Source organism: Macrotis lagotis, chromosome 1 (genome assembly GCF_037893015.1).
Source record: "Macrotis lagotis isolate mMagLag1 chromosome 1, bilby.v1.9.chrom.fasta, whole genome shotgun sequence".
Taxonomy (NCBI): domain Eukaryota; kingdom Metazoa; phylum Chordata; class Mammalia; order Peramelemorphia; family Peramelidae; genus Macrotis; species Macrotis lagotis.
This window is the reverse complement of record NC_133658.1, coordinates 64,764,455-64,791,436: the sequence shown is the minus strand read 5'-3', so window position 1 is coordinate 64,791,436 and position 26,982 is coordinate 64,764,455. Positions and strand designations below refer to the sequence as shown.

At 40.4% G+C, this 26,982-nt stretch overlaps 1 protein-coding gene and 1 pseudogene across 2 annotated transcripts in view; one reads left to right on the top strand and one right to left on the bottom strand.

Annotated features, from left to right (window-relative positions):
- The window catches only part of TK2 (thymidine kinase 2), a 47,464-nt gene extending 24,510 nt beyond the window's left edge, over positions 1-22,954 (bottom strand). Inside the window, exons 1-5 of one of the 2 annotated variants that reach the window (XM_074203183.1) lie at positions 22,652-22,954; positions 18,471-18,508; positions 15,574-15,648; positions 5,792-5,845; positions 503-592 (exon numbers count right to left, since the gene is read on the bottom strand). In XM_074203183.1, the coding sequence (XP_074059284.1) occupies positions 503-592; positions 5,792-5,845; positions 15,574-15,648; positions 18,471-18,508; positions 22,652-22,841 (447 nt within the window). In that variant the 5' untranslated portion in view covers positions 22,842-22,954. Of the gene's footprint in view, positions 1-502; positions 593-5,791; positions 5,846-11,576; positions 11,719-15,573; positions 15,649-18,470; positions 18,509-22,651 lie in introns of those variants that run through there. The other variant, XM_074203186.1, reaches the window with a different exon arrangement.
- Positions 22,955-26,296: 3,342 nt separating this feature from the next.
- Positions 26,297-26,767, top strand: LOC141507326 (small ribosomal subunit protein uS19 pseudogene; annotated as a pseudogene).
- Positions 26,768-26,982: the final 215 nt, after the last annotated feature.

Here is a 26,982-nt window from a genome sequence, read left to right as displayed (position 1 = left end):
AAAGTCAGAGTTGAAAGGGACCTTAGAACACAGATTAGATTACCAGAGCTGGGAAGGTCCTTAGAACAGAAAATGCTTGAGTTGACCAGAGCTTAGAATACAAAGATGGAATGGATTCTAAAATAACAGAGAAAGCTAGAGGTAAAAAGAAGTCAATTCTTCCACTCTTTCATTTTTCAGATGAAGAAACTAAAGCCTAAGTAATTGGCTTAATACATTGAATAAAGGCAGTACTAGAACTAAAATCTTCCTTCCAGTCTAATGGACTTTTCACTAAACCATGATTTACATCACCTAAATAGAGGTAAGAATTTCTCCCTACTTGGAGAGAGAGAGAGAGAGAGAGAGAGAGAGATATTAAGAAAAAAAGAATTCCCTAAAAGCTTTTTCTAGGAAAGGGAGAGAGGAGACAAAGGTGATAGAGAAGGGGAGAGAGAGAGGGAGAAGAGGGATGGAGAGAGGGAGAGAGAGAAGAGGCAGAGGTCAAGCATGTGAAACCTACCTGAGGCCTGGTATGCTGGTCCAGCATGGTAAGCTGCACATAAGTCTGAAAAGTAATTCCCCATCTTGAAGCATCCTGATACATCAAGCCCTAGAAGGGGGAAAAGGAGAAAAACATTTCAATTATACTGCAAGTATAAATAAATAAATGAATAACAATAAAAAATGAATAGCAATAAACGAATGACAAGTCTATAGAATTTAAGACAGGAAGGAGACACACTCCTCTGAAATTTTATAAAGAAGGAAATTAAAATGGCGGAATGCCTCTACTGAAGTCACACAGCCAACAAGGAAGAGAGCTGGGAAACAAACCCACTTCCTGATTCCAAATTCAGAGCTCATTCCAAGGCTTTAAATGAGTCTGTCCTCTTCTAGGGGCTGAAAAAATGGTCTTCCAGTAGTTGTTCTCCTACTTCTTGGTTTCAGGACCCTTATATACTCTTAACCTTATTCTCTTAACCATCTAAACAGCTGCTGCTTATGTGAGTTATGTCTGCTGATATTTGAACAGTTAGGTAATACAGTGGATAGAGTAGCAGGCTTGGAATCAGGAAGACTCTTGTTCAGAAGTTCAAATCCAGCCTCAGATACTTATTAATTATGTGACCCTGGATAAGTCATTTAATCTTGTTTGCCTCAATTTCCTCATCTGTAAAATAAACTAGAAAAGGAAATGTTAAACCACTCCAGTATCTTTGCCAAGAAAACTCCAAGTAGGTCCAATTGAACACAAACTATTGATATTTATTATATAAAAATTGAAACTGATATAAAATTTTAATATATATATTGATTCACCCAAAATTATAATAAACCCATTAAATATGAATGCAACTTTTTAATGAAAAACAAGTATATTTTTTAAAACAAAATAAAACATTTAGTGAGAAGACTAGTACTGGGTTTTTTTTTAATTTTGCAGGCAATGGGGTTAAGTGACTTGCCCAAGGTCACACAGTTAGGTAATTATTAAGTGTCTGAGGCTGGATTTGAACTCAGATCCTCCTGATTCCAAGCCAGGTACTCCATCTACTGTGCCACCTAGCTACCCCTGACAGAAACTGTTTTATATATATTTGGAAATCTATTTGCAACCTATTTTAATGGAAAGACAACTGTATTCTCAAACTGCTTCTGCTTTCTATCTGTTGTGATATGCAAATAAAATCTAGCCTCACACTAACAAGCAATCATAAAAATGAATATTTTAATAGGAAATAATGTCTTAGTATTCTTATGATAATATATTTTGAACTAGGAGCCCCCAAAAAGGGTCTCAAGGACATCCACACTGACCATGTCTTGAAAACCACTATAGAATAAGCAATAGGTGATCACTATTTGGCAGAGAGAGAGCAGAGGAGCTGGGTTCAATGATTTTGCAGCAGAAGACAGAGGCAAATACAAGATACATTGTTGCATGTGAAAGGAAAGATAACCCTTAACCTGTTGATACGTATACTTGCGCAAGATCATTTGTGTCTTTAGAGATCTATAATACACTGACCTGAAAATGGAAATAGATTTGAATCTAGTTTTTGTAATTGTTGTTGTCCAGTTCTATTGGACTCTTTATGGCACCATTATTGGATTTTCTTGGCAAAGATACTGGAGTTAATTGACCATTTCCCCCTCCAACAGATAAGGAAATTGAGGCAAACAAGGTGAAGTGCCTTGCTCAGGGTCACACAGCTAAAAAGGATCTGAGGTGAGATGAATTCAGAAAGATGAGTCTTCCTAACTCCAGGTTCACTAGACCAGATGTTTACAAATGCCCACTCCCACACACACCCCCACCTCTTCCATTAGGCTTTCCCCCCATTCCCTCCAGCTAAAAAGGGATCTTTCCTAAAATTTTTCTGGAGAAGTTATCTGGACATCTCCTTTGTATTTTCTAGCAAGTGTATTTGTATACACAAATTATTCCCTTTATCAAACTTTAGGCTCAATGAGGAGGAAAGGACCACGCTTCTTCAATTTTATATATAAATACTTACCACAGCATTCTGCATACACTAGGCACTAAATAAATGTTTCTTGAATTAATTTTTTTAAGTTAATTCAAGGCTTTCTTAATTGAAATACAGTATCTAAAATGAGAACAGACATGAATTCCCTGCTGTACAATCCTTAGAAGAATAGAGAAGACTATCAGATTTGGAATCAAAGGTGTAGCTTTGCCACTTACTGAATAAATGACTTTGGATAAATCATTTTCTCCCTTTCAGCATAGTTTGCCTCATCTATAAAATGAGAGATTTGGACTAGATGATCTCTGAAGTCTCATTCAGCTCTAAGGTCTCATGACTTTAGATTACTTAGTTTAGAGGGCTATGTTTTAAGGGGGTCACTGGCTACTTTTAGAAAATCCAAAAGAATAGCATAAAAGACAAAGAAGTGACTCCAAACTATGATATAAAAATGACAATATTTGGTTAACATCAATAGATACCATGTATTTATTATTTTATTTATTGATTATAACAAGTTGGGGATGGTTAACAATTTATAGTTTGGATAGGATTTCTTTTTTAAGTGTTATTCAAATGCTAGATTAGGGCAATAATTATGAAGTATTATATTAATAATAAAGTTAATTATATTTTCTATTTTCTATTTATTATTATAAGTTACACATATTTCTTTTATTACATAATATGTATTATATTATATATACTTCTTTTAAATTGATGTTCAATCATTTCAATTATGACTGACTCTTTGTGAACCAATTTGAGGTTTCCTTGGCAACAATACTGCAGTGATTTGACATTTCCTTCTCCAGCTCATTTTACAGAAGAGAAAACTAAGGCAAACAGGGTGGAGTGACTTGCCCAGGGTCACACAGTACATGAGGCTAGAAATGAACTTAGGAAGATGAGTCTACCTGATTCTAGGCCCAGAACCACCCAGGTCTACTTATCAACCTAGCTGCCCAATTTAAAATTTGCTAAACCCTGACATATAAGCTTTAGATAAAGAGGCCTTAGTTAATAGGTCATGTAGATGACTCCTTATCATTCATTATCTTCAAATATTTAAAGGGTTACTATATAGAAGTGAGATTGGATCTTTTCCACTTGGCCCCAAAGGGTAGAATGAAGCTAGCAAATTACCTATTAAAACTGAGACCAGTGGGACAAGGTTAAGAGGAAGCAGGTTTCAGCTCCATACAAAGGAAAACAATAGCAGCAGCTGTCCAAAGCAGATTGTAGTTCCTCAAAAAGCAGTGACTCTCCCATCACTGAAGGGCATTAAGCAGGGGTTCAATGGATTTTTTTCAGGACTTTCCTGATCAAGGAGAAGGTGGGAAGAGATTGTGGGTTCTTCATCTGGTAGCCATGAACTGGTTTTTTTCTGATAACTATTTCAATTCAATTTCCCTTGTAAACTTTGTATTTTGTTGCATACATTGAAAAACAAAGAAGGAGCCAATAGGCTTCACTAGCTATTGCCAAAGGGGTCAAGGACCCAAGACAAGATTAAGAACATCCCAGTCAAGACGATCTCTCAGGTCCCATCCAACTCTAAGTCTCTATACTGTTTGAGAGCAAGCTAATAATAACGACAGTCCACAATTCTACCATAGTTTATAATACATTTTTTTCAAGATAACTCAAAGAGTTAATGGTTATGAATATTACTCCTATTTTCAGGTTAGAAAACTCAAATTAAGTGACTAACCCAGGAACACTCAGCTAGTAAGCAGCAATGCATTTTTGAAATGGGTCGAGAGTCAGACTAGACAATTCCTGAGAACCTCTCCAATTTTACAATTCTAACTGTACAGTCAACAATAATCATATATGATATCCTATGATGATTCTTATATATATATATTTTAAAAAGGTGAAGGAACTTAAAAGAAAATTTATCCTTTCCCAAGAAGTCTTGTTTCTATTCAATGTCAAGCAAATACCTATCTGGGAAAGGAATAGAGAGGGCAAAGGAAGATTTGCTGAATTCAATTAGGTAGATAATCTTTCCTTAGTAATTGCCAGGCAAGCTAATATGCATACCCATCCAATGACTGGCAGTAAGCCTAAGGGGAGGGAGTCTGCTGATTTCATTCTGTTCCCCAATTCTTCTGCTCCCTGTCACCAAGGCAAACAGGCAAGATTGGTTCTGGCTTCAACAACTACAGAATCAGAGAATTTCAAAGCTAAACAAGATCTAAAAGTGCTAGCATTATATGGGACCTTATATAAAAGGTCAGAGCGAAAGGACACTTTTTAAACAAAGTACTGGAACTAGAAGGATCTTAAGAGTGCCAAAATACACTGAAACCCAGAAAGTTAGCGCCATAAGAGACTTCAGAGTCTTATAGAAAATAAAATATCATGACCAGTGTTATAACAGGAATTTCTTTTGTCTTCCTTGGGTGATGGGAGAAGAGAAAAGAAAAAGATTTTTGTTCATTGAAAAAAATTTACTTTCAAAAAAGAAAAACTGTCAAAGCTGAGTGATAGTCCAGACCTGAGTGATTATCTAGTCCAGTCTTCTCATCTTATGGCACAGATAAGTAAATTTAGGTCTAAAGACCAATTTTTTTCCATCTTACTGTACTGATAAGGAATCTTGGGTCCAAAGAGATGACAGGGTTTACTCAAAGTCATACAGAAAATGTTAAAATTCTTTATGGAAAAAAAAATCTAAGCCTCAGAGTCTTGAACTTCACTTTTTCCAGGCCAGTTAATCCCTTACAAAATCCATGATTCTCTATTACAATTTTAGATTTTTAATTCACCTCATCCCTAAACAAACAACTAATAATAACTGCAAAAGTTTTATAGAATTCGGTTTTTTCCCCTTTTATTTTACAAATATTATTTTGCTTTATCCTCACAACCCCAGAGGAGGTTGGCCATTATTATTGCCATTTTACAGATAAGATAACTGAGGTGGAGAAAGGTTAAATGACCTGCCCAGAATCACACAACTAGTTATGTGTCTTAAGTGAACTCAGGCTTTCCTGACTCCAGATACAGTGTTCAATCTGCTTTGCCACCTAATTGCAACAGAAAACTGATTTTCCAAAGCATCCATTCAAGAACACTGTCTGCAGCTTATTTCATTTCTTGCCCCTCCCATCAGCCCCAATATTCCCAAATTAATCCTGGGTAGAATTTTGCCCAGCAGCCTGGGTCTGTACTTCACTTATTTTCATTCAAACATCTTCATAGTGTCCCAAGGCACCTAAACAATGATTATGACTGAGATGCTACAGCATCCCTAGGCTATCAGGCATGCGCATGTGCACACACACAAACACACACAGCTCACTTACCAGAGGGTTTTGGCCACGGACATTTCTCCATTTAGATACAGGTTCTGTTAAAACCTGGAAAAAATGGAAAACAGAAGCCAAAATAAACATATTATACAACTGAAAAAAAAAAAACTGGCACAGAGCATGCAATTACTGATTGTTGATTGATTAAGGTTGATGATCCTTAGTACATGAAATTTCAAACTCAGAACAAAGAATACTGGAGCCAGTGCCTTATTTTAGCAGTAGAAGAAAACAGACCAAGAGAACAGGAGATAGTGAATACTTAAATCCAGACTCTTCCTCTTAAGAACAGTCTCACATTGCAAAAAACTCAAAAACTTCTGAGTTTTTCCTTTAAATTTATCTGGGTTTCCATATCTTCCAGTTTTGTACCACTCAACCACACAGGATCAGAGATCCACATAGGAAGGATCTCTTGAGTATCCTGTCTTTCCTAGGCCTTAGTTAAGAAAAATGAGAAGTGACCTTCTCATTTCCAACTTTAGCAGGAATACTCTCTCTCACACACAAATGGGTTCCAAATAAGAAGACCTCCAGCTACCTCCAATTCCATTCACCAAGCAGTTGGTCAAAAGATCGGATACACAAGGGACTATGTTAATTCCTAGGGATACAAAATAAAATAGTGCCTGCTCTCTAGAATCTTTTATTATACTGAAGTCTTAATTCCTCCCTCTGGCCAAAGGAGGGAGGGTTCTAGAGGCTCCCAGAACCATGGATACTCTCCTTTTCTCTATTAACCTAAATCATTCACCTGCTTTAACAGTAAACTCAGAACTCACTTCCATCATTTTTAGCTGGCTTCCAACCACCTCAACATTTAAACTTATCCCATGTTGTCTTAAATTTAATGAGGTGCAGCTTTGAAACACTCCTTCAAAGGCACTTCAAAGGAGGGTCTTCTATGAAGATTCAATAAGCCTTCTAAAACACCAAGTTTATAAAGGGGATGTCAAAAATGAATAAGTTTTAAATATATTTCTTGTCAAGGTCCTGCTTTTTTCTCTCTAAAATCTGAGCATAAAGATGTCAGCTTTCTTCTTGAAAAAAAACAAGAGAATTGCCTAAATTATCTTTCCAATAGCAACCGTAAATTCCATATTGTGACATGATGGCATAGATATCCTGGGGAGGAGAATTTCATGGTTATTGGAAATCTGTGGCATCTAAGGCCCAGACATCTCAAGTTAAGATAGAAGCATTCTTGCCCCCCATTGGGTGACTATGTGAAATAAGGCCGACACCCTGAAAATCAGGGAAGGGAACATATGCTGTGACTTTATTGGCTGCTGCTAATCATCCTATGGTCCTTTGTCTACTTCCTATAAATATGTGTCCTAAGATCTTGTTGGGGGGGCGGGCGCTACCTACTGTACCTACTGCAAGCCAGACTGCCCCTGTGCATAATGCATTTCCTGGCCAAAGAACTTAGAAGAATCATTAAATAAGTATGTTAACCTAATTTCTGTTTGTGCTTTCTTTAAGGCAAACTCTGGGGACAAATACATGGAGTTTAATTCTTTAATAGAGTCAAAACTCATGATATAGTTATCAGGAGACACTTTGGCTAGGGGTTAGAAAGCTGGCATTTTGAGTCAAGAAAACTGAGTAAGTAATCCTGGGTAAGGGTCATCCCAGGAAACCCTCCAAGTCGAAGGACAGTTGCCTATTCCACTTAAGATTACTGAAACAAAAAGACTCTGGTAAGTAACTGCCATAAGAGCTGGCAGTCTCCATTATATCCCTTTCTCCAGCTGATAACATTGGAGACTTCAGGTAATTTCCCCAAGAGGAAAGCTGGGATTCTGTCTCATTCTAGTGAAGTTGCCTCACTCCCTATGGGAAAGCTCCTTCACAATGTACTGTCTGATATGTTCTCCTATGTAAATATTAATCTCATAATGATTTTGTTAATGATTTGAAGAAATAGGTTTCTTTGCTTAAAAAACCTGCATCATGATTTTTGTGAAACCCTGTATATCCTGCTACTATCTCCTTCAATCCTATATCACACCAACTGCCTAGGAAATCCAATTTGGATTTCTTATATCACTGAGATTCACACATATTTGCATCTGAGAGGAAACAAAGAACATGATTTCAAGCCTAACTCTCTCTCTCTTGAATTTACTGCCAAGCAAAACAGCTCATACTTCATTGGTCCTCCTCAAAAACAAAGGATGAATATCAACTGCCCACTAGCCTCCCTATAAACATTTACAAAGAGGAACTCTATCAACTCCCCAAGAAGCTTCTCCCTCTAAATTAACTTTTTCTGTATCAGGTTATACACTTAGGTGTAATCTTTTATCCTTCATACTCCCTTCACTCCCTATATTTAATCAGCTGCCCAACCTGTGGATCAATTATGACAGACTCAAATGAAAATGGATACCTGTGGTAGCATACTGGCTTTTTGGTTATTATTCTATCATGTTCAACTCTCCATGATCCCAAGGACCATAGGCTCTTCTGGCCTCCACTATCTCCCCTAAGCTCATTTTTGGGTCTTCCATGACCCTATGTATCCATCATATTATCCTCTACCATCTCCTTCTCCTTTTACCTTTAATTTTTCCCAACAGACACTTTCCAGAAAAGTTTCATCTTTTCATTATGTAACCACATAATTGACTCTTCAGCTTCAGTAGTTGACCTCCCAGTAAATCATCTGAATTTTTAATTAATTTTTATTAAAGATATTATTTGAGTTTTACAATTTTCCCCCCAATCTGACTTCCCTCCCCCCACCCCCTCCCCCCACCCCCCATGGAAAGCAATGTTAGTCTTTACTTTGTTTCCATGTTGTACCTTGATCCAAACTGGGTGTGATGAGAGAGAAATCATATCCTCAGAGAAGAGACAAGAATTCTAAGAGGTAACAAGATCAGACTATAAGATATGTTTTTTTCCTAAATTAAAGGGAATAGTCCTTGAACTTTGTTCAAACTCCACAGCTCCTTAACTGGATACAGATGGCACTCTCCTTTGTGGACAGCCCAAAATTGCTCCCGATTGTTGCACTGATGGAATGAGGGAGTCCTTTAAGGTTTATCATCACTCCCACGTTGCTGTTAGGGTATACAGTGTTTTCTGGTTCTGCTCATCTCACTCAGCATCAGTTCATACAAATCCCTCCAGGCTTCCCTGAAATCCCGTCCCTCCTGATTTCTAATAGAACAATAGTATTCCATGACATACGTACATACCACAGTTTGCTAAGCCATTCCCCAATTGAAGGACATTTACTTGATTTCCAATTCTTTGCCACCACAAACAGGGCTGCTATAAATATTTTTGTACAAGTAATGTTTTTACCCTTTTTCTTCATCTCTTCAGGATAAAGACTGAATGAATTTCTTCTCCTTGATATCTCAAAGGCACCATAATTCATAACCTAGCATATTGGCTTAGAAAACGACAAATTAACTATCTATTTTATAGTGTATTTTTACTATTTTTGTTAAAAGTTTCTCAATGACATCTTAATCTGGTTTAGGCCTGCTAGTTTGTGGGTTGTTTAGCCCAACTAGTCGCAAGCTTAACACTACTACTGTAGATTTTGCCTCCATATTTCTGTCATTGGTCTTCTTTCCACTGATGTGACCCTTATCACTTCTTGACTGGTCTCCTGTCACATCCCCCTAATCAATCTCCCTTCCCTTCCTCCAATCCCTGCATTCTTCAATCTGTAGGGATTCATTAAGGGGACAATGCACAAATTGATATTATTTCCATAACACAAGTCTGAAGACATAATTCTCCTACCCAAGGAGGAAAAAATTCACAAGCACTTATATGTACCAGATGCTAGGGGCACAGGTATAATGATGAATGCATAAATATTTCCCCCATTAGAATGTTACCTCCTTTGACTACAGAATTGTTTCATTCATCATTATACTTATATACTACAATAGAATATAATATTAATTTCTTTTAAATAACTGACCCAAATTTATCCTTGCAGCCTAGGTGGACGGACATGATTCACTTCTCCTGCACACGTCTTCTTTGTGTTCCTTACCCACACTTCTCCATGGTTTTGTATTGCTTATCCCACAAGTCTGAGATGCATTCCATCTTTACCTCTGCTTCACAGAATATCTCTCTTCCTTCTGCATGAAAGCATCTTCCTCCTCCTACTCCCCACAACTGCTAGTGCCCACCCTCCCAATCTAACTTGTATTTAATAACTCTTTTGTACCTATTCTCTTTAAATTGATTCTGTATACTAGTTATCCACCCTCTTCTTCCTATTTCTATTACACTCAGATGCCAAATTTCTAAGAGTCAAGAATTGAGAGAAGGGAAGTAAAGGAAGGGAATTTAGATTTGTTGAGGAGTAGTAGATTAAACTGGCATTTTGAGACCTTCCCAATCTGCCTCTGGCTTACCTTTCCAAATATACTGTGCATCAATGGTGTCAAACTCAAGGAGAATAGGAAGTCATTACACTGGATATAAGGATCTCTGTTGGCTGCGTACTAACTTGGGGTTCTTTTAGGCTTTTTTTTTAAACAAGGCAATGGGGTTGAGTGGTTTGCCCAAGGCCACACAGCTAGGTTATTATTAAGCGTCTCAGGCCAGATTTGAACTCAGGTACTCCTGACTCCAGGGTCGGTGCTCTATCCACTACACCACCTAGCTACCCCTTTGGTTTTAAAATAGAATGCTGTCCACACTTAACTGTATTTTTATTTGTTTTGTTTAATATTTCCCAATTATATTTTAATCTGGTTCAGTCCCTCTTAGGAGTGTTGTCTGACACCTGTTTTTTACATTACTATCCTTCATATAGCCTATGGCCCAACTAAAATGGTCACTATGTTGAGCTGCATAAATGACATCTCTTCTTTCTTGTCATAATTCTATGAGAATTAGGCCTGACCTTTCTCACCTCTCTCTAACAGAATCCCAAACTTCCTTAGATTGTCTGCTCAAGACTTCCCCATATGCTAGTATCCTTCCCCCCTAAAAAAAAAAAATCACCTTACATTTACTTTGTATGTCTTACATTGACTTATTTGTATATATGTCCCTCTTCCCACACCCCTCCAATAAGGTCCTTGAGTTGGGACAATTGTGCCTTTGTTCTTGCATTCCAATAAATATAGTACCTGACCCATAAGTGGAAAATAGATACAATAATGAATTTTATAAATTAGAAAACTAAAGTGCAAATATAATAACTTGTGGGGCAGCTAGGTGGTGCAGTGGATAGAGCACCAGCCAAATTCAGTCCCAGACATTTAATAATTACCTAGCTGTGTGACCCTGGACAAGTCACTTAACCCCATTGCCTTGAAAAAAAAACAAAAAATATTAACTTGTCCAAGATCATAAAATAAGTTACAAAGTCATAATTCAAAGTCCTCCTGCTATAAATTCATTTGCTGCTCTTTAGAGCACAATAGATAGCTATGCAAATCTGGGCTCAAACACTTAATAATTACCTAGCTGTGTAGCCTTGGGCAAACCACTTAAACCCATTGCCTAGCAAAAAAAAAAAAAAAAATAGATAGCTATGATTAGGCTGCTGTTATGACTCCCCTAAAGGGATGGAATTCATCTTCAAGCTTTCTTTCCTTTTCTCCTTGAGTATTTTACTGAACATGACACACACATCTAATGAAAGCAGAAAAACTGTGAGCCAGTGACTATTTATCCCATTAGGGCACAGTTCCTTTTCAAGTACAAGGTCTTCTAGTCACATCAGGAATGTTTCTGGGAATGGCCTCAGGCTTTGCCATTAATACATCTCCGAAGAGAACTGTACCTCTAACTGTGCTCTGGCCTCAGCGCAGGCACACTGGGATGTGGAGAGTTGACTAGCTGAATCATAGCTGGCAGCAATCTTTAGTAAGAGGTTTCTAGTTCCTTTTCTCTGGGGAGTAATGAATAAGAAAGCAACTTTATTCTTCTAGTGCCTATCAACTATGGCTGAAATAGAGCAAAAAGTCCTGGCAGTCCCATGGAAAGAGCAGTCAACAGGCATTTATTAATCAAAGCTTAATATGTGCCAGACAAAAGCTCCTGCCCTCAAGGAACTTGTAATCTAACATGGGAGACAAACATGCAAGAGAAATAGAAAGAACTTAACAGAAGGAAAATACTAGAATCAAAAAGGTTCCTATAGAACAAGGTCTCCGGTAGAAGATGGGATTTTAGCAGGGGATTTCGAGGAAGTCAGAGAGGTATCAGTGCAGTCATGGGGGACAACCAAAATATCTGGAGTGGAAGGATGGGAGAGACATGAAGAAAATAGTCCATGTCAGAGATGATGAGAACCTGAATCCTGATGGCATTTACATGAGGAGGCAAGAAGACAGACCAGGGATGATTGCAAGGTAAAGAAGCAAAAACAAGGCAGAAGACTTTGGATATGGGGGTGAGTAAGAACTAGACAATGTCCCAGAGAATTTGAATTTACCTAGATAATTAGGAAAATTGGTGGAGTTCCTGAAAATAAGGAAGAATTGGGGGAAGTAGAAAGACAATAATGAATTCTGAAATGCCAGTTTAAATACCGTCCATGAGGGTCATATTATTGACCTTTCAGGGAATACCATTCAGGTTAAATGGAAAGAGGGCTGAACTTGGAAGCAGTTAAGTTCAAGTTAAAATATGCCCTCAAACACTTATTAGCTTTGTGATTCTAGGCAAGTCATTTAATCCTATGTGCCTCAATTTCCCCTTCTGGAAAATGAGAATGATACAATTATCCCTTCCAAATTTCAGGGACTAAGGGCAAGGCACCTCAACATCAAATTTCTTGGCCTTCCCTTCATATTAGAGAAGTTTGAATTTTTTTCTTTTTCTTTTAGGTTTACAATACCATCTTATAAAATAAATTTGGGTAGCATATTTGGTCATATTTTAACTTTTAAAAAGAAATTGTGGGGCAGCTAGGTGGCGCAGTGGATAGACCACTGGCCTTGGAGTCAGGAGTACCTGAGTTCAAATCCGGCCTCAGACACTTAATAATTACCTAGCTGTGTGGCCTTGGGCAAGCCACTTAACCCCATTGCCTTGCAAAAAAAAAAAATAAAAATAAAAAAATTGTGGGGGCAGCTAGGTGGCGTAGTGGATAAAGCACTGGCCTTGGAGTCAGGAGTACCTGGGTTCAAATCTGGTCTCAGACACCTAATTACCTAGCTGTGTGGCCTTGGGCAAGCCACTTAACCCCATTTGCCTTGCCAAAAAAAAAAAGAAATTGTGTCTAATTATAGAAAAGATAAAATATGTTAATGTTATACATATTTTATGCATTTTTGAGTTTCTAACCTTTTTTTGTTTCATCTGCTGGTCTTTGCATGTCATCTGCAGCTTCTGCAAAACTCCGCCCCCGCCGCCAAATTCCCATTAAATTTCTTGTATCAACTTGCAATATAGAAAAATCAAGGGTAAAGTTGAGATGTTCAAGGGATAACTGTGTTGGCACCTACCTCTCCAGGTTGTTGACATTATAAAACAAAAAAGAAAAGATATATAAAGGACTCTGAAAAAAATCATACAGCACTAGAGATGTTAGCTATCATCTGTAAAATGAGTGGTTTGAACTGGTTGATTTTTCAGGTTCCTTTCAGGTGATCTGTGATCCCAGGAACTCTTCCCAGCAAAAAAAAAAAAGTAAATTGGAACAGAGGTTAAAAATTCTTGTTTTCTGATTGTTTGGGGGGGGGGGGGTTAGGAGGGAGTGCAGTTCTAGACCTGATATTTCATCCAGGGGGAATATTCCCAGGTAGAACCTCCATCCTCAGATATGAAGAAGATATTTATCTATAACTTGGGGCCTTAGAAGACTAATGGTCTAGGCAGTAACATAGTTTATGTATGGAGTACTATGACCTTGTGGACCTGAGAGATCTCCCCAGGTTTGAGCGCAATTGTCTTTACTTAGAGGCAAGCCCTCTATTGCCTGGAGGCTAGTCCTCTAGTGCCCACTTACCCTTGCTTCTCAGCCCACTGCACCAAGGAGAATATACATTTACAGTTTACATTCACAAAGTAAAGTCAAAGAATTCTCTTCTTTGAACCTCAGGTCAGCTAATATGGGTGAAGAATTATCCAGTTTGGGGGTGGGGTGGAATAGGTAGATCTCAGGATCTGGAGCCTGATCTCTTGGCTCTTCTGATAACCACTGGTATAACTTTGAGTAATCACTTTCTCTAGGTCTCAGTTTCCCTCTTTGCTAGTGAATTGTTATCTATGATCCTTCCATCTCAAATGTTCTATAATTCCATAGACAAAAATAACAAGAATCCCACTGGATGAAAGCGTGTGGAGGGACTGTAATCTGTGCTAGGGGAAAAAAGCATTCACAGTGGAGAGATCATAGATCCACTGAAGTCTTCAATGAGTAGAAGTCACTTAACCTCAATTTCCTCAACTGAAAAATGGGAGAGATGATAGTACCTGTCTTCCAGGGATGTTGTGAGGATCAAATGAGATAATGATCATAAAACATTTAGCATAGTTTATAGAGTAAACACTATATAAACATTATCTATTATAATTATTATCATCATCATTATCATTATCAATATTATTATGACTATTAAAATAATAGTATCTACTTCCCAGGGTTGTTGTGAGATCTGGAGAGATTAATATTTATAAATCACTTTGCAAACCTTAAGACACTACATAAATCTTAGTTAGGAGAACGTAAGAGAAGAATGGAAGAGGGAGCAGAGCAGTTTGACTAGAAAACAGAATGTTGGAAGATTCCTATGAGATGATGATTATATAAGAATAATAAAACATTCAAAACAAAGGGACCTAGCAGAAAAGATGTAAAAACAGACAGAACCATCTTTCATCCTTGTTGCCTTGGCTGTCATTGGACTGATAATTATTTGAGCCTACAAGAGTATGAACTCATTTTAATGCTTGTAGTCAATGACAAAAAGCAATTATTTTATTTATCCATGAAATAATATATAAAACATTAAGTATTTTTAAAATAGCAGGATAATAACTACCTGAACCTTTGAACATGATAGGAATAAGAAAATAACAATGATAAAAGGAGATGATTCAGTGTGAATTAAAATACTATCTTCTAACGGATGTCTTTCCCAAGACCTTTTGATTTTAGTACTTTCTGTTTGTTAATTACTTCATATTAATCCTGTATAGTTTTTATATATTTGTTTTCCTGTTGTCTCCTCCATTAGATTATAAGCTTCTTGAAAGTAGGGACTGTCTTTTGCATCTTTTTTATATACCATGACTTGGCAAAGTGCCTGTCAGGCTATAGGTACTTAATAAATGCTTACCAACTGCAGACCTGAGTTCAAATCTAACCTCAAAGACTTGATTCTTACCAGCTGCATAATTCTGGAAAAGTCATTTAACTCTCGTTACTTCACATCCAAAGCCATCTTCACTTGTCAAGATTCATATCTAGCCCAGCGGGTTCCAGAGAAGAAAGTGAGGCTGGTGACTTAGCACAGCCCCCATGCATTTAAATCCAATTCACCTGCATGTCAGGGTATGACCTTCCTGATATCATGGTCTTTTTTGAGGATGAAGGACAATCATCACTAACAACAACATTACCAACAACAGTTCACATTTATGGGACTTGAAGGAGTGATTTGGAGAAGGTCTATGAAAGACCTTGAATGTCCCATAGGAATGAACATACTTAGAGTCTAACTAGACCCTGGAAGACTATGCTGCTTTCACAACTGCCTCCTCCTGTTAGATTTTCTCAGATTTACCCAATACCTCTTATACAGTTTTACACAATACTTCTGAATCAGTACCTCAATGTCAGTTGTTTTAGAAAAGTACTCCAGGCATGTCGTTTTCCCACTGGCGATATTACCTTCAATACAGATCTGATGAAAGATAAATGGGTATTAGACAAAGTCAGAAATACAGGATCATATTACCATCATGAGGATGGGTGGGAAATGGAGAACCAGAGTCAACTCTATAAATAACAACCAGGACTTCCAATACTGCAAGGACCCCTGATTTCCTCAGTGTTATTATTTCTTCTATGAAAGCAAATAGAAATGCTTTCTTACTATAGTATATGCCCATGAGCAGATGTTAAAAACAATCCACTCACGACCAGCCCTTTAGTGAAAAGTCTTCATATACTTGGCCAGGCTGATCCTCAGATGAAAGATATAGTCTATCCATTAACCTTTCTTATCTGGTGGGAATGACTGGAGCTAGTGCTATGCTGGCATGGCCTTCTTGAACCCAGGGTCAGAATGGAAGGTGAGATAAGAAGGTTTTAGCCATGGGGAAGGGGGAGGGAAAGAGGTGGTAGAAAAAATGTAAAACTCAAAAGCTTGTAAAAGAATGAATGTTGAGGGGCTGCTATATGGCAGTGGATAGAGCACTGGCCCTGGAGTCAGAAGTACCTGAGTTCAAATCCAGCCTCAGATGCTTAATAATTACCTAGCTATGTGGCCCTTGGGCAAGCCACTTAACCCCACTGCCTTGCAAAAAAAAAAAAAAAAAGAAAAAAAAAAAACCACGATCTTTGCAGGTAATTGGAAAAAATAAATGCTTTGTTGAATAAAGCAACCTATAATGCCTTATTGAGGGAAAAAAAAAGAAAAGGGCTTTGGTGGAGTAATAATATCTACCATGTAATGAATATACAATCACTGGGATGATGAATAAGCAAACAATACATTTGTTTTCATGGATAAAAATAAGCAAATTGTAATTACATTTATTTATTCATGGGTCTAATTTCTCAGAATGCCCCTGTAAAAGTTCTAGAGAGACACAGGATGGATTATGATGAGGGAGGATGAGCAAGAGTGATGGGTAGGATGGGGGAGAATGATGGGGGGGAGGACATTGTTAATAACTCCCATGGCTTCCCTTCTTCTTACACTTTACTCTCCCCCATATAGCCAAATGAGAGGAACATTGGCCTCCTTGTTTCTCACACAAGACACTCATTTCCTCTTTATTTTCACTGACTGTCCCCAGACCTGGAATGCTTTCCTTCCTCACCTGTCTGCCTCCTGGCTTCTTTCAAGTCCCAGCTAAAATCTCACCTTTTATAAGAAACCTTTCCTAGTCCCCTTAATGATAGTTCCTTTAAGCCCCGTTACTTTAAAATTTTTAATAATAATTTTTTAAAAGTAGCTAGGTGGCACAGTAGATAGAGTACCAAAGTAGATAGTCCCAAAGTCAGGATAATTCAAGTTCAAATCCAGTCTCAGATTGTCATAGAACTTATTCTGATTTAAACCCTAGTTAAATTACTTAAATTGTCTCCAAATTTAAAAAGGGGAAAGGGGAAGTTCCTTATCCTCTGTGATTATCCCCAATTTATCCCATATTTCTCTTGTTTGTACCTAGTTATTTGTATGCTGTCTCCTCTATTAGATTATGGACTTTTAGAGGTTTGTAACTATTTTTGCCTTGCTTTGTATTCCCCATGCTCAGGGAAGGGTCTAGCACACAGTAGGAGCTTAATAAATTCTTGTTGACTTGACTCACAAGACTTAAGGTACAAGACATTTTCTTTATAACAATCCTGACAGGTAGTCAGTGTGAAAGTAAGATGACCTCTGTTCTGTAAATGAGGAAACTGAGGCTGAAGGGAGTGTCTAATAGGATCATAGATTTAAAGCTAAAAGAGACCTGATCCAAAGCCCTCTTTCTTCCAGATAAGGAAAGTGACTTGTCTAAGTCACAGTTTATAAGCAGTAAGGCCAGGGTTAATACTCCCTATATTGCTCCCTGTCTACTACTCCCCAATCTTTGTTTCTTTCTGCCTTCTGAGAAAGATAAAAGTGAAAATAAATGTTAAAGTAGCTCTGATATAAAAGGAAAATATGCGGGTATTAGTAGTAGTAATAATTATGATAGCTGGGATTTATGTAGCACTAAAAATACCTTGTAATTCTCACAACTCTATAAGATAAAGGTTATTATTATTATTCTCATTTGGCAAACAGGGAAACAAAGCCTAAGATCAAATAGCCTTGACCCAGAGACACATAGCTAGTAAACTTCATTCTCATTTCTTTTTTTTTTTTTTGAGGCAATTAGGGTTAAGTGACTTTTCAAGGGTTATGTGGCTAATAAGTGTCTGAGGTCAAATTTGAACTCATGTTCTCCTGACTTCAGGGTCAGTGCACACAGCACCACCTCGTTGTCTCACTAATAAGCTTCATAGAGAAGTTTTGAACTCTTAACATAAAATGTCAATTCTACAAATCCTTAAAAAGTAAATTTCTTGCTTCATCAATTATTTTATAATCCTTTTCATCTGCCTGGCACTTCAACTTGAACAATCTGGCTCCAACTCACATTTCTAAGTTCATTTTATATTATTGCAATCCAGACCAATTGGCACTTTGTCGGTCCCCCCCTTCTAGCATAGTCTTCAGCTTGGAATGTGCTCTCTAGTCACCTCCACTTTCAGGAATCCCCAAGTTTCCTAAAGGAAACTTGACCCAACTCCCCCCTCCTCAAATTTTCTAGAATGTTCTTATCAGTGTTTATGTGGTATTTACTTCAGTACAATTATAAGGTCCTGGATGGCAAAGACTTTCTTGTTTTTATCTCTGTAACTCCTCCAAATAATGGGTGATTAATAAATGCATGTTACACTGAATTACATTCATAAAAATCTCAAGACAAAGTATAAACATATACCCTACAATGTGCATATACTTACCACTAACTTTTCGTTCCTTTCATTTTTCTCATGTTTATCTAAAAAAGAATAGAAGTGACCATTGTTGAAATAGTATCATTAATACCACAAGGACGGCTTAGTAGCTCAGAAGAAGAATACCCGAGCAGGGATTATTTCTGTAAACTCTCTAGTCCAGGAAAGGTATGACTTGGCAGCATTTTACTTTTGAAGTCAAAACTTAAACTTAATGACTAAAGCAAAAGATGCTTCAAGAGGAAGAGGCGCATGAAAATAACCCTAAAAGACTGCCAAATAACGATGACATGGTGTGTTCAATCTTGCACCAGAAACACCAGATCATGAAACACATAATGGTTTCATGAAAATAACATTGGACTTCAGAGTACCAGAAGCTGAACTCAAATCTTCGTTCTACTACTTACTAGCTGACTTTGGACATGTCATTTCATCTTGTTTGCCTCTGTTTACTCATCTGTAAAATCAAGGTTTTTGGACTACATGAGACGAGTCCCTTCCTTTCTCCCCACTCAGTGGCTGAGGATCATAAATGTGAAATATCACTATCAAAGTTCTTCTGCTGGTTAATTTTGCTCAACTGTTTTTCTTAAGAATAAGGGAGGGTTTCTAACAGCAACCTGGGGATGATGATCAACGTTGATGGACTCGATCATTCCATCAGTGCAACAATCAGGGACAATTTGGGGCTCTCTGCAATGGAGAATACCATCTGTATCCAGAGAAAGAATTGTGGAGTTTGAGCAAAGACCAAGGATTATTACCTTTAATTTAGAAAAAAAAAAAAAGCGGATATCTTATTGTCTGATCTTGCTATCTCTTATACTTTATGTTTCTTCCTTAAGGATATGATTGCTCTATCATCACATTCAATTTGGATCAATGTATACCATGGAAACAATGTAAAGACTGGCAAATTGCCTTCTGTGGGGGGTGGGGGGAGGGAAGATCAGGGGAAAAATTGTAAAACTCAAAATAAAATTTTTATAATTCAAAAAAAAATAAGGGAGGATTTAATGAAGGCTGAATATTGGGAAACAATGAGGTTGATAAAATGTTAATCCATCAAAAGAACCTTAAAAATATATAAATAAACCAAGGAGAAAGTTTTGCCATTCAATAAACTCATTAAATGCTTACTGTGGGCAAGGGCCTATTCCAGGACCTATGTATTCAGGTTATACTAGTCTTCCCTCCAAATTAGATAATACCTGCAAAGTGCTTAACACAGTTCCTAGCACATGGAAAGTACTTAAGACTTACTTTCTTTCCTACCTTCACCTGCTTCAATTCAATTATAAATTGTTGAATGGAGAGGAGAAGGCAATCATAGCTTATTTTTACATGGTGGTTTTAATTTATTTTACACAGCTCTACATACTCCATATAATTTGATCATCAAAAAAAAACCCAACAGCTCTAAGTAGATAAAAAATTATTATCCTCATTTTGCAGTTGGGAAAAGTGAGGGGAGAAAACTTAGCCAAAAGTAATCCAAAGGCAGCTAGGTGCCTCTGTGGATAGAGCACTGGCCTTGGAGGATAGGAGTTCGACTCCAGTCTCAGACATTTACTTGCTGTATGACCTTGGGCAAGTCACTTAACCCTGCTTGCCTGTCATCCAGGGCTATCTCCAGTCATCCTGATTCATATCTGACTACTGGATCCAGTTAGCTCTGGAGGAAAAAGTGAGGCTATGATTTAAGCCCCTCCTCACTCAAATCCAATCAAGTTAGGGATCATCATCCTGATGGGGTCTTCTTCAGGAATGAAGGAAAAACATTAAATCCAAAGTAGCTGCAACTCAAGCCCAGGATTCACACTTGAAATATAATATAGCTTTCTTTATAAATGCAATATTTGTTTTAAAATAAGGTGAAATCTGTTGAGGGTAGGAAGGTCATCTCCAAACTAGTATCACAGGAGCAAGCAACAGAGGTATATCCAAAAGGGCACTAAACAAAAACCAGGTACTTGGTTTACTCCCATCTATGCCACTATGAAACTTCAGGCAAAACTCAGTCACCTTTTGTCATGTAAAATGGGTTTATTTAGAAGGGGAAAAAAAAACAGAAGGAGGTATCTGACATGTTCAATAAATTATTCCTTTAGTATTTAGGGAAGTGTATGGATTAAAATTGAAAGAATGAGAAGGCACAGAGGGACTGCCATATGTACTCAAAAGGTACACCTACACCAATGCATCAACCACAGTGTAATTTGGCCTAGATTCGGCAGGAAATGGATTCTAAGATATTTAAATCCGGCCTCACACATTACTAAGCTGTGTGACTCTGGGAAAATAGCTTAACCTATGGTTGTCTCAGTTTACACAACTATCAAGTGGAGATTATAACAGTATCCCAGGATTGTTATAAGATCAAAAGAGATAATAGCTCTGCTGTGTATCTGGTACATCAGACACTATGTAAATGCATATTTCTTCTCCCCTCAGTGATTCAGGGATCAAGGATAACCTTTGAGAGACAATGGTATCCATATCCAGGAGAAAAAAAAAAACACAAAATTGAAATGTATAGTATGATCACTTTTTTAAAACTTGTTCTTTCCTTCCTCAGTTTTCTTTCTTTCCCCTTTGTCCTAATTCCTCTTACAGAAAATGGCCAATATGTAAATATGTTAAACCCCAAAACGTAAATGTACAACTTTTACCAGACAGTTCAGGCATAGGAACGGGGGAGGGAAATGAAGGTGGTAGAAAAATAGGTAGCTCATAAATTTGCAAATGGATGAATGTTGGAAAAACTACCATAGCATGTAATTGGAAAAATAAAATCAAATTTAAATTAAAAAATAAATTGAGGGACAGCTAAGTGGCACAGTGGATAGAGCACCACCCTGGAATCAGGAGGGCCCGAGTTCAAATGTGACCTCAGACATTTAATAAATACCTAGCTTTGTGACCTAGGGCAAGTCACTTAACCCCATTGCCTTGCAAAAGCAAACCAAAAAAAATTTAAAAATAAAAAAATGTATAGTTTCCTCCTCTTACTTACTATGGACAGCTAGGGGGTGCAGTGGGTAAAGCACCAACACTGGAGTCGGAAGGACCTGAGCTCAAATCTGGTCTCCTATATTGATGCCTACTTAATACTGCCTTAACACAGCACTCCCTCTCTCAAATCCAATTTCAGTGCGTGTCATTGCATCACCTCCATGTTTGAGAAGAAAGGACAAACATCATCACTATGGACAAATCATAAAACCTCTCCCAAGTCTCAGTTTCAACAACAATAAAAAATGAACCGAGCTGCACAGTCCCTAAGGCTTCTTCCTACCGGAGCATCCTACACTAATAATAATGTCTAACGCTTTCGTAATGCTTTATGATTTCCTAAGCACTTTCTACATTACCTCTTTTGATCCTAACAAAAACACTTTAAAATAAGTTTTACAAATATGAAAACTGAGGGGTGCTGGGGCTAGAGCACCGGCCCTGGAGCCAGGAGGACCTGAGTTCAAATCCGGCCTCAGACACTTAATTACCTAGCTGTGTGGCCTTGGGCAAGCCACTTAACCCCATTGCCTTGCAAAAAAAAACCCTTAAAAACTATATATACATACATATATATATACATATATATATATATATATATACATACATATACATATACATACATATATACACTGAGGCCGGTTTACAGAACAGCTCAGAACTATAAGAGATCGGAATGAACTCTCATCTTCCAATCTAGAAGAGCTCAAAGTCTGCCTGTCCTGCGGCTTCTCATCATCAGTGCTGGCATTCAGCATTCTGACGGTCTGTGCCACTCTCACTGGAGCCACCAATCCCCACTTCGCGGGTCCTCCCAACTCTTAGCCCCTTGTCCAGTCTAAGGGCCCTTCAGGTTTCACAACGCCGGTTCTCGGGGTCTTCGGGCTTGGGGTTCTCGGCTCCAACAGCTCCTGTCTGGGCCCGCCTCACCTGCTCCGGGGCCTGCAGCGCTAACCACCGCCGTGCCCGGGCTCCTGGCGGCGCCCACGTTCTAGCCCCTCACGCCCGTGCCCGCCTCACCTGCCCGGGGCGCCCTGCTCTAGCGCACGCCCTAGACCTGGCACCTCATGCCCGCCAAGCCGCCCCCGGGCTCCCATTCCGGTCCCAGCCCCGCGGGCTCCCCCCGAGCCGCCGGGAAGGGCGGACACAGACGCAGAGGGGGCTTTTACCCATGGGCCACCCCCGGGGGGGCGGGGCGGGCCGCGGCGGGCGGAGGTGCTGCCGCCGGAGCGGCGCGGCCGAGGGGCGGAGCCCGGCGAGGCTGGGCGCGGGGGCCGGGCCGCGCCCGCGGGGATGCGGCCCCGCCCCGGGGCCGGGGGGCCTCAGCAGCAGCCGCGCCCACGCGCGCACCGGCACCATGGAGCCCCGGCCGCGCGCGCCAGCCCGTCCGCGGGGGCCGCCGGTCTTCGGGCCTCTCGCACCAGCTTCCGGACGCTGGCTCGGCTTCCTGCGCCACGCCGCCGGCGGCGGAAGCTGCAAAGGGCCTGGCCCGCCCCGCTCAGTGTCCCGCCCCCTCAGTGTCCCGCCCCCTCAGTGCCCCGCCCCGCTCAGTGTCCCGCCCCCTCAGTGTCCCGCCCTCCTCAGTGTCCCGCCCCGCTCAGTGTCCCGCCCCCTCAGTGTCCCGCCCCCTCAGTGTCCCGCCCTCCTCAGTGTCCCGCCCTCCTCAGTGCCCTGCCCCGCTCAGCGTCCCGCCCCCTCAGTGTCCCGCCCTCCTCAGTGCCCCGCCCCGCTCAGTGTCCCGCCCCCTCAGTGTCCCACCGCCCTCAGTGGCCGGCGCTCCTCAGTGCCCCGCCCCGCTCAGCGTCCCGCCCCCTCAGCGTCCCGCCCTCCTCAGTGGCCGGCGCTCCTCAGTGCCCCGCTCCCCCAGTGCCCCGCCCCACTTAGTGTCCCGCCCCCCTCAGTGGTCGGTGCTCCTCAGTGTCCCGCCCCGCTCAGTGTCCCGCCCCCTCAGTGTCCCGCCCCCCTCAGTGTCCCGCCCCCCTCAGTGGCCGGCGCTCCTCAGTGTCCCGCCCCCCTCAGTGTCCCGCCCTCCTCAGTGGCCGGCGCTCCTCAGTGCCCCGCCCCCCTCCGTGCCCCGCCCCCCTCAGTACCCCGCCCCCTCAGTGCCCCGCCCCCCTCAGTGTCCCGCCCCCCTCAGTACCCCCGCCCCCTCAGTGCCCCGCCCCCCTCAGTGTCCCGCCCCCCTCCGTGTCCCGCCCCCCTCAGTGGTTGGCGCTCCTCAGTACCCCGCCCCCTCAGTACCCCGCCCCACTCAGTGCCCCGCCCCCCTCAGCAGCCCTGCCCAGGGCTGGGCTCTCCAGGCCGCCCCGGCCGCTCCCCCGGACTGGAGCAACGTGCCCAGGCTTGCCCGCGGCCCAGGCATCCCGGGCTTCTTCCCCCTGAGCCCGGGCCGCGCCGGGAGGAAAGGCAGAAGGCGGGGAATTGAAGGGCGCCGGGCCCGGCCCCCCTCGGAGCCCCGGCCTGGGGCGGGGGGCCTCGGGGCGATGCCCGGCTGCCCGCACCCCTGCGCCAGCCGGTGCCGATGGTTGACCGCTTCTTGGGCGATTAAGACGCGCCCGTTGACCACGAAGAACAACGCCTTGGACACATAGTGCAACACCCTGGACAACCAAGCCCAGCGTGTGTTGGGGGCTTGGGGGGCACAAAGGCCCTCCCTGGCATTCTGATGGGGGGCGGAAGGGGAGAACTGGAATAAAATACGGTTATGGACATTGTTTTTTAAAAACTCCCAATTTGGGGCAGCTAAGGAGGCACAGTGAATAGAATGTAAATCCAGCCTCACACATTGACACCTCGTAGCTGTGTGACCTTGGGCAACTCACTGGACCTCATGCCCCACAAAAACAAAAACAAAAACCCCAGTTCAGGGAATAGATAGATGACCTCTTAGTTCTTTGAAGTGACCAGATCCAAGCGTTCTTTCCTGTAAAAGAACTAGGACTGAAATGCAGTTCTTCTGCTTCAGATGAAACTAATCTGATTATTTATTTCATTTTATTTTTTTCAACGGGTTACATGCAAAAACAAGTTTCAACCTTCACTTCCAAAACCTTGAGTTCCAAATTCTCCCCTCTTCCTCCCTTCTTTGAGAAAGCGAGTTATTGGTAAATGTTAAAAATGTGTAGTCATGAAAAATACTGCTACCATAGTCACATTGTAAAAGTAAACATAACCCCCCCAAAAAAGAGAAATCTCAAGAAAAATAAAGTAAAAGAGAAAAAAGCATGCTTCATTTTGTATTCAGACACCATAAATTCTGTCTTTGGGAAAAATAGTTTTCTTTATCATAAGTCCTTCAGAGTTCTCTTGGGATGTAGCATTGCTGAGGAAAAGGTAGGTCATGAAGAACAGCTGATCATCCTGCAAAATATTGCTGTTACTTTGTATAAAGTACATTTCCAGTTGCATCTACTCATTAAATCAATTTGATGTTAGTAAAACTAGTCACCCCCAAAACCTTTCAGCAAAAGAGCCTTCCACAGGTTTACCCGGTCAATCAAGAAACATGCACCTGTAGTATGCAAATTTCTGAGCTAGGTACTAGGAATCCAAAAGTTTAGATAAAACATGGTCCCAACTTTATAGCAGATCTTTTTGTAACCAAGAACTGGGAACAAAGGGCCCACACATTGATTGAGTGTTAGCTGAACAACTTGTGAGATTTGAATGTAGTGAAATACAGTGCCACAAGAAATGAGAAAGTGGCAGGTTCAAGAAATGAGGAAATAGTTTCAGAGAACCCAGAAAATAGGAAGTGATATAGAGTAAAATGAACAGAACCAGGGGAACAAATTACTCAATAATATTATCAAAAAAATAAAACAACTTTGAAAGTCTTGAAACTCTCATCAATACAATAATACCATTTGGATGATAAAGTGTATGGGAGGTGATGGACTCAAGTAGCTAATTGAGACATATTTTTGTGCAGGGCAATTCCTGGTTCGTTTGCTTTATGATGCTTCTATGTTACAAAGGCTTTGTTTTCCTTGGGGGGAAAGGAAAGGAAAAAACAATCACTGGATATTCTTTTTGAGTGCAATATTCCCAATAAACCATTTCAGGGTTAATATTTCTAGTGAAATCCAATCAGAGTTAAGAAATATTTTAAAAAGAACAAACTATTATGCTTAAACTACTTCTAGAAGAAAGCCCCTTGTATTCCAAACAGGTGGCTCACTCTCCTAACTTTTGAAGGATAGTAGACTTTTTCCCATGAGAAAAACCTTTCATTCTAAAGAAGCTCATAAGACTCCTCTTGTTTGATGATAAACTGTTCCTAGACCTTGCATTCCAAGACAAGTTATATAACTTCAATAAAATAGTTATAATCCTGAAGGTTATTCTCACCATCTGGACGGTGAGGTAATATTTTATGAAAGCCCTTCATTCTTTTCTTTGTTGCTGGTGTAGATTTTCACAAGTAGAATGTAACTCTGAAGACTAACCAATAAATCGACAGAGAAGATAGGAAGGAGGAGATGATTGCCTTAGTCTATATAATCTTGCCTGACTGTCAATTGGGGCAGCTCCTTGATCTTCACTACCTTTGTGAGACTTAGATTATGTTCCTTTCTGGAGAAAAGCCAAAATAAACTTTTTTTCTTTGCTCAGAGAAGTCTCTATATTTTTAAATGGATTTTTATCCCACACATTTTTAAAGAATTGCATAAGATTCTCCTCTTTGGTATACTGATTGCTCAGTGCCTGTATAAGAAGTAAACTTGTCTAAAACAAAGGCTTTGTTTTCCTTGAGGGGAGGGAAAAGAAAAAAATTAGTCACTGAATATTCTTTTTAAAGAATTGTATTGCTTTTCCTGACAGCAGACAAGATGGCAGAAGTGGAGCAGAGGAAGCGAACCTTCCAGAAGTTCACTTACCCCAGCTTGGACCTAGATCAGCTGCTGGACATGTCTTATGAGCAGCTCATGCAACTGTACAGTGCTGGACAGTGACAGCAACTCAACCTGGGGCTGAGGCCCAAACAGCACTCCCTCCTCAAGCCCCTGAGGAAAGCCAAGAAGGAAACACCCCCCCCCCCCATGGAGAAGCCAGAGGTGGTAAAGACCCAGCTTTGAGACATGATCATCCAGCCAGAGATGGTGGGAAGTATGGTGAGCGTCTAAAACTGCAAGACCTTCATTCAGGTAGAAATCAAGCCCAAGATGATTGGACACTACCTGGATGAATTTTCTATTACCTACAAGCCGGTGAAATACTGCCGACTGGGTACTGAAGCTATCCACTCCTCTCATTTCATCCCTCTCAAATATCCCAAATCCTAGCAATAAAAACACAAGGTTCTTAGTGAAAGTAAAAAAAAAAAATCATAAGATTCTCCTCATCAGTGGACTGATTGTTCAGTCCCTATTTGAAGAGCAAAGTTGTCTAAAACTAAGATGAAAAGAGTCCTTTTAATTCTGACTTCTGGCTTCTAGATACCCAATTGCAGATTCTCTTCAAGGAGGTATTTGGAGGGAGAGAAAGTCTTTGGAAGAAG